The following is a 12,823-nucleotide window of genomic DNA, read 5'->3' as shown; positions in this document are numbered from 1 at the left end:
TCAAGAGACTCACTTGGTAAAGTGAATGCTTACCACTGTCCATTTTTTTTTTCAAGTAAATGTACTTATGATGTAAGCAATTCACCCTATAGTTGCAGGGCCTGTTGTCTTATGAGTGTGAGAATATAACGAACAAGTGGAAGTAATGCACAACACAGAAGATAAACAGAAGAATGGCCACAGGTAGCTGTAGTTGTGTTTTTCCAAGTAAGATATTAATGAGTCAACACGCAAGAAATATTTGCTAGCAAAATCTGTCCGTAACGAGAGAAGTGTAACGTGTTTCATCTGCACAAAAATGCGGCATCGGTAAGCGTGAGAAACTTAGTCCCATTAATAGTGTTACGCGGCGGAAGGACAGATTATATGAACCGTGGTTGATTATGAAGTGATCTATTTACATAGAGATACGATCTATGTACGGATGGTCATGATGACAGACCCAGCCAAGCTGTGAACTTCCCGCTCCTTCGTCATGGATGATGGGTGAGCATAGCGCTACGCGACACATATCACTCGTTTTTCGTCTCGTGGCAATAGTGTAAATGACTGCAGCAGCTTTACAATCAATAAAAAGAAATTGAAACAAAAACATTCGGCCACTTTCGCAATTGGGCTGCGAAGACAAAGAGCGGAGCTGGAAGCCTTCACTAGCCTAAACTGCCAAATTAAATCAATCAATCAATCAATCAATCAATCAATCAATCAATCAATCAATCAATCAATCAATCAATCAATCAATCAATCAATCAAGCAATCAATCAATCAATCAAGCAATCAATCGATCAATCAATCAATCAATCAATCAATCGATCAATCAATCAATCAATCGATCGATCAATCGATCAATCGATCAATCGATCGATCAATCAATCAATCAATCAATCAATCAATCAATCAATCAATCAAGCAATCAATCAAGCAATCAATCGATCAATCAATCAATCAATCAATCAATCAATCGATCAATCGATCAATCAATCAATCAATCAATCAATCAATCAATCAATCGATCAATCGATCGATCAATCAATCAATCTGTTCATTTTGCATCCACACACTTAAGATCCGAAGCCAACGCCCGTGTTACGAACACAAAGAAAATGCTGAGCGCCCGATTGCGATGATATCGCGATGGGTTAGACGCCGGCTTCATAACGCGAGAGGCCCAGCCAAGTTTGATTCCGACCACAGGAAGCGTTCCTTTCTTGAGGCTTGCACTCCCCACACTTGCTCGTGGTCTCCTTTCCTCCTCGCCACTTCCCGTCGCACTTCTTGGCCTAGCATTTTCCTCATCTCCAATTTGCTGATCAGAGTTTTGAGCGGCGCCCGGCACGGATGGAACTCCAGCTTAATTAAACAGCTCCGCTGTTAAAAATTGGCCGCGTATCTCCTCCTTTCGTTGCAAATGTCGACGAAAGACGATATTCGACTGGCGCCCCTGGCAAGCAAACGCCTCCTTTCTCTTTCCCGCTCATCTCTCATGCTGTTCCTCTCTCGTCTCGTTCCTCCCAAGATAACACGCTAGAGGTTTGCTCAAGTCAATTTAAATTTGCCGCGTTCCACTGCTCCAAGTCGGATGTATCGATGCCAACGCTGCCGTACGGCGGAGACGTCGTGAAGCGAGGCACCCTACTACAACGTTTATAGAACCACTTTGGCCTACTCCACGAGCGTTCCAAGCGAAACGTGGAACCTATCTAGTGGAACTTTTTGTTGCTGTTGCCGTTTGATTTTTTTAAATGCCGCCAGGTAGCGCGGGCAACAGCAGGCGACGGTTTTCTGCAGTTGATATAGTATTTTATTTGCTATCGCAAAAACCAAGCAACCATGAATTTGTAACAAAGAAACACTGCAGATATCTGTTATGTATTGATTTTATGCCTTATATTTGTAGTGTCTTGATCTTGACCAGAAATGTTGATGAACATTGACACCGGACTTAAGGTAGAGTGAACTAGAATAAGGGAGTGTCCCGAGCGGCGGCGCCGAGCCACTCCGGTTGGCGTCGACACCGCGAGGTGGCGCGACTGCGCCCTTTCGCAGCTGGTCTGGCGCAGCGAGACTGCGCGTCTGGCCTTGCACTGTTATGTTCTCGCGTTCTCTTTCGGTTTTCAAAGGCATTCAGAAGCTAAGCAAGATTCTAAACGACCAAGCCTGATTTTTTCTTTACTTACTCCTGCTCCAGGTCGAGCACAAGAACTGTGGCCTCGATGTGGTGGTCCGTTCTGGTTGCAGGCACCTTAGTTCCGCTATCCGCGATTTTGATTCACCTCGAGCTTTGTATCTGGCGCGGGCGCTTCTGAATGTCAATGAACTGTCACCTGTGTTCTCCGCGCAACACGCCGAATACTGCCTGACGAACGATAATTACTTACTTTTCGCGAACTGGCAAGTGTTCAGCATGGACCGTTAGGCCCTGCACAGGGCAGATCGCGGTTCTAAAAACACGTCATTGCTCGTATAGCAGCATTTAAGAGCGACAAATTTTTTAGCCGAGGTGTTGCAGTCAACTCTCATGTATTATTTATTCGGCGCATGTGCGCAAATAAGCACGTTGACCCCCTCCCCCTCAATCTCCTAAAAGGAAGTTTAGACGCGCCGCATAGCACAAAAATGAAAGTAACTTCTGCTTGCTTGCCAATATGCCATGGTATGGAGTCTTTACGATTTTTCAGAGATCAGAGGTGCTATCATGGCGAAAGGCAAATTATTTTGTAGTTGTTTCTTGTTATAATTACTAGAAAAAAAGAACAGTACCTAACTAATGTTAACACTTAGATGCAATGCTACATTTTAAGCAAAGTTGTGTACAGCTAATGGTCCAGCTTCACCTTTTTTAAACCCGATTGTAATTTTTATAATATACACACAGTGAACGAGAGATTACGTTTCAGTGTGCTAGCTGTCACAGTTTCTTTCGCAATTTGGTCCAGTACTACGGGCATTTACCTAGTTTAGCATACTTTGCAGATTGCCGTTTTTTTGCATTGCTTCTGCTGATTTTTAAGTAGAAGTGAATGCGGGTCGTGAGGTAAAACGCACCTCTGCCGCAACAGCCTTACAATGATCACTGCACCCAAGTTCACACTGCTGCTTAGCCTTCACCACACTCAAAATGTAAAGGATGCTATCCCAATGAAGCTCATCAAGAAGACTGAAGCATTCAGTGAACGCGTTCTCCGTGTTTAGCACAAACCTGTGAAGAACGGCCTGTACACAAAGTGGAGCTCGCACACTGCAGCCGACGATTCTGTGAGGGGCTTGTCCTAATAGTGACAAATACGTTTCCCCATCCAGTCAGGATGCATCTGCTATTTCCCATACAATTCGACGGACAATGTAAATTCTGTACTCAACCAGGCACTCTAATGGCACATAATATGGGAGTGCGCCAAGAACCCAGACCTCCCACCTCCTTTTCCTTCCCCTACTCCTGAGCAGTGGGAGATACTGCTGTCCAGCTCCCTCCCTCAAGATCAACTTCTGGTCGAGAGGGCCAGTCGAGCCGAAACTGCACATGGTTACCTGAAATGAGGAACCACCCCACCTAAAAGCTCGATCGATAAAAAAAGTTTTGCCTCTCTCTCTCCTGCCGGCGCAAATTGCGCTTCCACTTTTTTCGAACCTCTTCGTCTCTTGGGGCGGCAATCAAAGAAGCCTTTGGAGCGCCCTGATAGCCGGCGTGACAGCCTGGGCAAAACAGTGCGCATCAGTCCTTCTTTTCGCCGTCTTCCTCACATGCTGGTCCTTGACGAAATGCACTCTCTCACTGTTTTGAAAAACACGTCAGAACCTCCGCACCAATTCAACCGAACGCACGTGCGCCCACCGCCTTCCAATTTCTACGTTTCGTCCGGTCTGATCGAGGGCTGCGGCGACAGCGCGGGCCACTGATCTGTGGAGATCAGTGGTGCGGGCGCCCAGCGCGGCTGACCGGCTGCGAGATCGTGCACCAGCGCCACTAGCCACCCTAGCGGTGGTCGACGGCGCGCGGCACGCCGAAAGCAACGCCGTCTCCGCCCGCTCGGGCCACTCCCCTATTCTAGTTCACTCTACTTAAGGTGGCGGTCCCACACCCGCCATGTTGGAATTAGTTCAGAGTTTGCCACCAGACTACGCCACCCACCCGTGGCGGACGAAAATACCGGCACAGGCTTTCCGGGCGCGATGTTCCCCGTACCGGCGTCCCCTCCCCTCCGCCTGCGATTCGCGAGGGGAGACGCTCCTTTTGTCCGAACCTGAACCATGACCAACCGATTCTGTTCGCCGCCGTGCACGGGGGGAGGGGGGGTGGGGGGTTGCTGGATTGGCCCTGCCTTCTTTCTCGCCGCTAGTTGCTTGGCGCTCGGCCTCCGAAATCGCGCTGAAGAGCTTTTTCTCTGTACACGCGCGTAGCACAAATAAAACAGAATAATCAACTAAACGTTTCACTGTTGTTGGGGTGAAACGTTGGACGAATGAGCAATACATATGTCGCCAAGATTGCCAGCGCACATTACTAAAAGAGCAGAAAGAAAGCTCGGTGTAAAGGAATGAAGAAAGAGATATTGTGAAAATTATCGGCGTCTCTTGATATATTTCAGGCGGTTTTTCTCAATGAACCGCCGGTAAATCGTCGGCACGGGCCTTGCGTATTTCCTTCTATCCTCGTCTTTCCCGCTGTGCAATAATGTCCTCTGTGTTGATGTCATGGCAACTTTAGCCGGAATCAGAACACCTTTGGACCCTAGTATGGGTTGCAAGCTAAGTCTGGCACAAAAGTTTTTTTATCGTATTACATACATAATACTGCAAATATAATAGACTGCGCCATATGCGCAAGTATCAGATGGCCTGTCTTCTATTCTTGCCTTCCGGCACCAAACATAATTCATCATGCATGTTCAAGATAGAGGTCAAAAGATGCCGAAAGCATTTTGTCCGGTCAAAGGAAGAGACAGGTGCGCTGTTGAATTTATCCTGGTGCTACTGTTCGAAATTTTTTTTCCGACATCACATGTCTTTGTGGCATCCCACGTGATCGCCTCGAAAATATAACCAACATCTCACTGCGGCAGTCAACATTTCGTAGCACCTTTCAGCCTACATGCTTTGCACTGCAATCACGGCTTTACACCGGATGAAACTGAGCATAGCACGCCGAGTCAGAGGAAATATTTATTTAGCTTCCAACATAAATATTGCAGCTGGTGGTATGAGAGGGGGGGGGGGGGGCGAAGTGCGAAGACCATATCAGCTTCAGCATATACGTCGCTCAGCGGCTTCAGCTCGCACAGGCAAGCGCAGGAGATCGCAGGAAATTGCTTTTCAACCCACCCTTGCTTCCCGGTGGGAGTTGGCCGTGGCCGAACTCCGCTGTAAAAAAGGAAAAAAAGAATGGGTGAGATATGTGCACGCTATGAGCAAAAACAAATGATCTATAAGAAGAGCCAAGCTAACCTGCAATGGGGCAGTGATGCTAGTGCAATAGCAAAACGCGCGTTATAAAATATCACGGGAATGTTTCGTCAATACAATGGGGTGTTCTCGGGACTAATTTTGATTATTTATAACTACGCTTGAAATAATCATGCCGGATGCGGCCAGCAAAACGAAATGGTGAAATGGCGGTCAGGACACTTAGTTCAGCTATAAAAATATTTTTTCTACGTACTAAGGAAGTTTATGCATACCTGAAGGGGAAAAAGGACATAGAAGTGAAATTGAAAAAAAATCACTAGGTAAAGGATAAAATAAACAAACAAATTTCTAGTCTGCGTGCTTTTGCAACGGAAATTGAGTCCTAAATGTATGGTCGGTGTGAAATTACGTATGAACAGATTGCGAAATAATCGAGTTCTTTTGAAAGCAGTGCAACTGATACTTATCCTTTTTTTTTTTTTTTTTTTTTGCTGAGAAGAGGAGGAGGGCGTGTTCAGGCGCCGATCACGTCCCTCAGCACCATCGTCACACGACCCATCGCCTCTTCGTTCCAGTGCACCATGTCCAGCCGCCGGTCCGACCCCATCCGCCTGTAAATGTGTCAGTGTTGATTACACTACAACCAATGTAGCCGGAGCAACTTACCGCTCGTACAGGCAATAGCGGACACGACGTCTGCCCAGCACAAAGAGGCGATGGATTTCAAGAGCAACAACTCCGTCTGCGTGAAAGTAGCGCAACGAACAGGTTATTCTCTGCCGCAAACTGTCGTAAAGAGAGACATAGTACCCATAGTCAGCCCGAGGATCCACGCGTTCACGGCATTCAGAATTCGCCAGTGGGAGCTGGACCGCGCAGCGCGGGCCACCGGCGGCAGCGTCATCACGACAACACCACATCCGCGTCCGAGTAACAGCGCCAATACGACCTCCAAATCCGCAATCAATTGGTACGCGTCGTCCATGGTTCTGGCCTGTGAAAAAAAGAAGAATGAAAATGGCAGTGTTGATGCAGAAATTCTGAGCATACCCTTAGCTCAGAGGCAGAATTGCATCTGTTGTGCATACCAGACGCAGGTCGTTGGTGCCGATCATCAGGACGACCCTGGGCTCCATGTGGCGGAGGTTTCTCAGGCAACTAATTACGCGGGACCCGGACACTTCCGTGTACGGACTATTCGGTGCCATTTATATTTTTGTGATGGGTATAAATTTGTCTCCACAAATCCTTTGATTCTGTTCTTCGCGTTTCCGTTGATTTCGTTCTCGTTCATGGCGTTTTTTGTTCTGTTCACAGTAAGTCACTATACGGCAGGTTGCTTCGTTTTTACCTCTGTTCATCACTTTGCACCTCAGCATGTCACGGGTTTTCGGTCCACACGCTTCCATGTTATAGATTTATTATGATTATTATTTTTGTGAGGCCACCTGTCTTTTCTTTTTTTACCAGTGAAATCTCTATTCACGGTGCTGTCGCTGCCCTATACACCTGTGTCAGGCTGAACTTCCAAAGGCAGCTGGCTATCCCTCTTGTTCTTGTGTTCCTCTCCCTTGCTTCTGGTTCCACTTATCCTAACCTTTAAACAGGATGTTGGTGCTGGAGGAGCGAACTAACTTGCTTCCAGATGTAGAGAACAATAGCGCCGTCTGAGTAAAGAGTTCTGCCAAAACGCTAGCTTTGGTCACGCCGGGTGAAACGAATCGGCCAAGATTGAGGGTCGGACTCTTGGCGACACGCGACGATGTTTTCTTGTTTTATTTTTATTTGGCGGGGGGAAGGTAAATATACGCTGCTGTTAGGTTGTATGGGGGTTGTTTTCCACGGCGGTTTTCCACTTGCTCATTCATCAACAACACCCTCGACGTATGCACGGCGGCAATGTTGGCTTCTCTGTCGACGCCAGAACATGCTGCTCAGAATTATTATACATATAAAAAAAAAGATCGAAACACGCGACACCATCAACTAAAGCCTTTCTGCGTTTGTTTGGCCTGCTTGCACTATGTAGTTTCTCTCTTGGTCGGAAGGCAGAATACTAACCCATTAGCGGGAACACCGAACAGATTTTTTTTTTCCATTTTCAAATGCGATTATAACTACTTATAAGCTCCCGTTTCGAGTCAGTGCTCACCCTTGTTGCGTTCTTCCTTAGCTCGTGCGTGGTAGCTCATACCAGAAGCTGCGTACAGCATTGTGGAGGCTACATCGTTGTGAACAGTCCGCCTAATGCACCGTGAAGGGGGCTTAGGGCCAGGTGGAACCGCCAGGCCCCTGCGGCTTTCCTTCACGGTGAGTTAGGCGCACGCAGCTTCTTGTATGAACTCTAGGCAGGACACCGCGAGTCAACACGGTAAACAGTGTTTTTTTTTTTTTTTTACTTCAAGAAAAAAAGAATTCTCGCTGCACATAAATTGGAGAAAAGCTGAACCTGCCGAGCCTACAAGCACCCCCCACCCTCCCTTCCACAATACCGTAGCGAATTCACCTCCGCAACCCACGACACCCCCCTCCCTATCTGAGGAAGTCCCTCTGAATGGGAGCCTGGTCGCAGCTCTTTGTAGTTGTTTGCTGATGGCGTTTTGAAAGTGTTTGAGAGGAGAAGGATGACTTTATTTCAGAAAGGAGGCCAAGCGGCCCTGTTGTGGGATCTGGGAATATGGGCAGGGGAAGATGGTTCGAATAAAGCGTTGTTATGGCACTTCGATTGTTCACTTCAGCACAATATGTCTGTGGTACCATAGCTATGAGAATAGCTATGGCATATAGCGAATTGTTTGGGCCGCTCGGCGTTCTTCCTTCCACTTTCTACAGGGTTGCCTTTTATTCAAAAAGAAAAAAAAACACTGTATAGGAAGACTGCTACGTCATAGCTTCACTCTCCAGGTAGAAATCAAAGCCTAAATTTAGGAAAGTATTGTTGTATTTTATGTTGATACCGTTGTTCAGAGTTTATTTTACCGAGCATATATACACTTGCGGAGAAGCTAATTTCCAATTTCCATTTTGTTTTGAATGAATCGTTTTATTGAACAAGACAACTGATAGTATCTCCCAAACAGCTTGTTGACATTGCCACATCGATGTGGGTGAGGGGGGGGGGGGGGGGGGCTTTTCTATTTTAGATGCGAAGCATCTCTTGCTCGGGTCTATGTCCCGCGGCGTCGGCGTCCGCACTCTACTATAAAAAATACTTAGGCCATGCCCGGTTTCGAACCCACGACTCTCTGGCCGCAACGGGAGGTACGCGGCGCTCTACGGCGCTCCACGGCCGCAGAGCGCTCTACGGCGCTCTGCGGCCGTGGCGGCTCAGTGGACGGGGCCGGGCTTTCCCGTTTCACCTTGTAGTGAGTAAGATCTAATTAGTCGTGGTGCAAGGGACGCGTGTGGGACTGGACGGGCATACCCTAGCATAGGTTCAAATCGTGCACCTAACCTTAGTTTTCGTAACATTTATTTTCTTTGCGCAAACGTTTTTACCACCACCAGTGGCGTAGCCAGGGGGGGGGGGGGAGGTTTGGGGGGTTCAAACCCCCAGAAATTTTTATTGCTGGATGTTTTCTTGTCTTTCAAATGCGTTAAAATGTAATGTTGAATGTTGTTCTGTAAAAACTACCAATTATATATATATATATATATATATATATACACGCATTAGGGTTGGGGCGCAACCCCCCCCCCCCCCCGAAATAAATTTCTGGCTACGCCACTGACCACCACCATCGGCTATTTATGGTGCCATCACCCAGTCACCAAATTTTCCAGAGATTGCATTCGATCTGACAGGAATGAGCTAATCAGTAATTATATTGCATGTGCTTGGTTGAATGAAAATTTTCCGTCCAGCAACGGGGTCATTACAGCGCCAAGATCATTGCATAATTTTGCTCTGCCAACAAAGTTAGATGCCACCTTTCCCAGCAAACTGAGGTCACACGTTTTGAGGTCACACGTGAGGTCGAACTGCAACAGTACAGGCACTGACACAGCTGTTTATTGGAGACAAAACTTCCAACGCCGCTGCCTCCATACAAACTTTGCTGCGCTTGGAATGTGAATAAAAAAAAGAAAGCTGGCATACTCGGATGCAGGAGGCAGAGATTCGCCAAAGCTGCTGCGAAGGAACTTTTATTTACCCTTGAAATACTGTCGGCTATGTAATGTTACAATAAGTTCATCAGAAGAAAGATGTGCTTGCCAATCAACGCGCAATTTTACACAAATTTCTTCACTTGCTTGAAATGAACAAGGTTACTGAACATGCTTACTACATGAAGGTTTTGCACGAAATAGGAACCAGTTTCGTTGACAATGGCTTTCGGCTGGTAAATGTTCCTCTCGCGGTTGCATGTTGTTTCCTGGCATACCGAACTCAGCTGCTTTTCCTGAAAACTTTGCAAAACAAAAATCAACAAGCAAGGGTAACAACAAAGGCCTTTATTTGCACTAAGCAAAAGTCATGAGCCCTACAGAGGCACACAAACTGGCAAAAGACCTTTGTATCTTACAGCAAGCTGAAAAGACAAAAATATAACATAATGGTTATCAAATACAGGGATGGGACAACAGGGTGAGAAAGCCGTGATGATGGAATCAGCCGTGATGGTTGCAGTGTTGGTGTTCATCAGAGGCACTGCTTTGTGCATATTTTCAGCACGTTTTCTGTAAAACACAATGTCTCTTTACTACATGTGCACCAGCAAAATGCATCGCAAGAAAAAACAAAATGTCAGGAAACATATAAATGTGCAAATGTACATAAAACCCCAGACGCAACCCCATAATTGGGCAGAGAACCTGTATCGCCTAGTTCCCAGATAAAGAAAGGAGGAGCTTATGGATAAGGTGAACAAAAGAGCACTACAAAAAAGGCATTGTCTAGCGTTCCGTCCAGACGGAACGATAAGGAATGCTAATGTTGCGGAACGGCAGCTGTCACTAAAGTTCTGTTCAGGAGGAACGCAACTCTCCGTGAGAGCAATCTGTTGATTTTTATCCAACCGAACACACCGCTTCCTCACACCGCCAGGGTCGTTGTTAATTAGTAATCACTATTTAGTAATTATAAATGGTCGGACTACCTCTAGCTAAGTACGGAAGGAACTCCAAGCTGCTACCCCAAGCCTGCTTGGCAACATGAACAGAAAACAGTCTTTCTTGATATTTATGCAAAGGCAAAACCGCTTGTTTTTTTAAGTTTGAAAGTTAAAGTTGATTCATCAAAAGTAAATGGTTACAAAAAAATTTACAGACTAGCTTTGTGCAGCCATAGTCACTTATAATAATTACAGATTATCGGACGTAACCCTAGCGTTGGCTGCGTCGGCCTTGGCTTCAGTGAGCCGTAGCGGTTCAGCCGGTTGGGTAAAACCAAAATCGACTGCTCTAGCCAACTGAGTTGTAAGGCGGGCGTGAAGTATAGTTATTACAAAAGTTCTAAATGCGTAAAAAAAAAAAAAAAACAGAGCTCGGCAAGATTTCAACACCCAACTACAACGTCCGTAAGCAGAGGCGTAAGTACGACTATTTCACAACGCGTAGCTTTTACGGGTACGGCAGGAGCGAGTACGGCTATTTCACGACGCCTAGATGTTACGGCTACGGCAGCGACGACGGAGAGTTTTCAGGGCACGCCGGGGCGCGCGCCGGCGAGCGAGCCAGGTTAGTTCACGACGGGTAGGGGGGGGATTTCACGACGCCAGCGAGACGCCAACCATATATGGCTACCTTCTGCATTTTTACGGCCAGGCATTGGTGGCCGGGCCACATGCAATGGGAAGGGGCCGCGAATAAAAGTGCAAGCGGTGGCAGCAAGCGGTGGCTAGGCTCCGAATAACAAACCACCCAGAGCTTTTAGCATTGAAAGGTAAAACTAGCAGCCCCACGCCGGTCAAAATCGTGGTAAGAACTAAGCGCGCTGTTTCACATCCCCAACACATGCGAACCCTCATGCGGACCCTCATATTCCGCCAGAACACAACAAAGGCTGAACAGAAATAACACTCGCAGCGCGTTAGCGCGAGATTGCGTGCAATGAACACAAAACGAAAATCCTTACTTGCATGAGGAAGCTGCGGCCGCTCTCGCTTGCGCTCGGCGACTTTGTGATGCATTTTTACGCCTTATCAAACGTTTTGGCGTTTTACGGGTGTTACCCATCGCAGATCACAAAACGTCGCACCGCTGTACTCCACCGGACAACGGCGGTGCAGAATGCCCAGAGATACCGAGCAAATTTGCTACCACCGAAGTTCGCACAGACCGCACGGCGTGGCGACAAAAACTGAACGAGTATCGGCCATGGAGGTATCGGCAGTATCGGGTATCGGCACCACGACAAAGAAGAGGCGAAAAGTCTGGGGAGCCTGAATGTACCGCCTTGAGGCTCCCTCGAATAGTGCGTTTGGCCGCGCCATCGGTAGCAGAAAGCTGAAACGTAACGAAGTAGCTTTACAGTTTCGACACTGGATGGCGCCACATAAAACTGCAACGTTGTTATGGCTGTAAAATTGTCGCTACAGGAATAAAAAAGGGTTAATTGTACATTTACTTGGTAATGTTATAAAGATATGACATCGACGTATATTCCATGTAACGCACTTTTTGGAGTTCCGTGTGTGTACGTAAATAGGCGCGTTTGAGCGCTTCGGCCGGCGTGATGAAAATCAGCCAATTTCAGTAACAGTTTATACGTGTTCTATTTATCACAGCGCAAACATTGAACGTAACTAAGTAAAGGAGGTCTTCAAGTTTGATGTGTGAAAATATTGAAACTTCGTCTTCAGCAGCAACGCAGAAAAGTTACACCAGAAAACCCATGTGTACGTGTAAACTGCCATATGTAGACCAAAATAACTTTAAAACCGCTGAACGAAATTCAGCGAAATTTCGGCAGTATACAAATACATATGCTGGCAACGCGCACACGAAAACACATTGCTCTGCATTAATCCATGTAAAAGTTTAGCGCGAGTGAAGTTGCGCTATTTTAGCTATTTTCAAACGGCCGTATAACAAAATCTATTCGCTGAAACGGAACTTCCAAACGTAACTAACTGCATAGACATCTATTCTATGCACATACCAAACTACATGTAATTACGTCGCATAGTTTTCTCAAATTCTTACACCGCCCGAAGCAAAAAAAGCAAAAATACAATTTTTCTCTCTTGCAAATTGGCTTCTCCTTCTAAAGCCAAATTAGCTGGAATAGACCGGTAAGCGAGTTCGGAATCTAGAAGACTTCTGCTTTCTAATGATACATTAGCCATGAATGTGGTGCCAACTGGGGCGCAACATCGCCTACGCAAATATCGTCCAAAACCGGCAGCGCGGGCCGATCGAGTGGGACCGCCACCTTAAACGTTTAGATTTGGCAGTAAGTATACAAGACTATTGTGCA

At 46.6% G+C, this 12,823-nt stretch overlaps 2 protein-coding genes across 15 annotated transcripts in view; one reads left to right on the top strand and one right to left on the bottom strand.

Annotated features, from left to right (window-relative positions):
* The window catches only part of LOC144152669 (uncharacterized), a 539,910-nt gene that overhangs the window by 452,634 nt on the left and 74,453 nt on the right, over window positions 1-12,823 (top strand). The window lies entirely within an intron of this gene.
* LOC144152075 (uncharacterized) lies at window positions 5,213-12,381 on the bottom strand. Of its 3 annotated transcripts, XM_077683283.1 has the most exons (4): window positions 11,480-12,381; window positions 6,214-6,397; window positions 6,070-6,145; window positions 5,213-6,014 (listed from the first exon to the last, which is right to left on the bottom strand). In XM_077683283.1, exons 1-4 carry the CDS (start codon window positions 11,483-11,485, stop codon window positions 5,918-5,920), a joined length of 363 nt encoding a protein of 120 aa, XP_077539409.1. In that variant the 5' UTR covers window positions 11,486-12,381; the 3' UTR covers window positions 5,213-5,917. The 3 variants fall into 3 exon arrangements, 2 of the variants coding, with proteins under 2 accessions (XP_077539409.1, XP_077539410.1); XM_077683284.1 differs by lacking the exon at window positions 6,214-6,397; XR_013319045.1 differs by lacking the exons at window positions 5,213-6,014; window positions 6,070-6,145; window positions 6,214-6,397 and adding an exon at window positions 9,701-10,083.

Source organism: Haemaphysalis longicornis, unplaced genomic scaffold (assembly GCF_048455015.1).
Source record: "Haemaphysalis longicornis isolate Haplotype H1 unplaced genomic scaffold, Haemaphysalis longicornis Haplotype H1 scaffold_9, whole genome shotgun sequence".
NCBI lineage: Eukaryota > Metazoa > Arthropoda > Arachnida > Ixodida > Ixodidae > Haemaphysalis > Haemaphysalis longicornis.
The sequence above is the reverse complement of the archived record's forward strand: the minus strand, read 5'-3'. Positions and strand labels throughout refer to the sequence as shown.

Coding starts and splice junctions, on each gene's coding strand:
- LOC144152075 (XM_077683283.1), bottom strand. Junction 6,146..6,213: donor GATCCTCGGGCTGACTATGG/GTACTATGTCTC, acceptor ACTTTCACGCAG/ACGGAGTTGTTGCTCTTGAA. Junction 6,015..6,069: donor CGCTATTGCCTGTACGAGCG/GTAAGTTGCTCC, acceptor ACACATTTACAG/GCGGATGGGGTCGGACCGGC.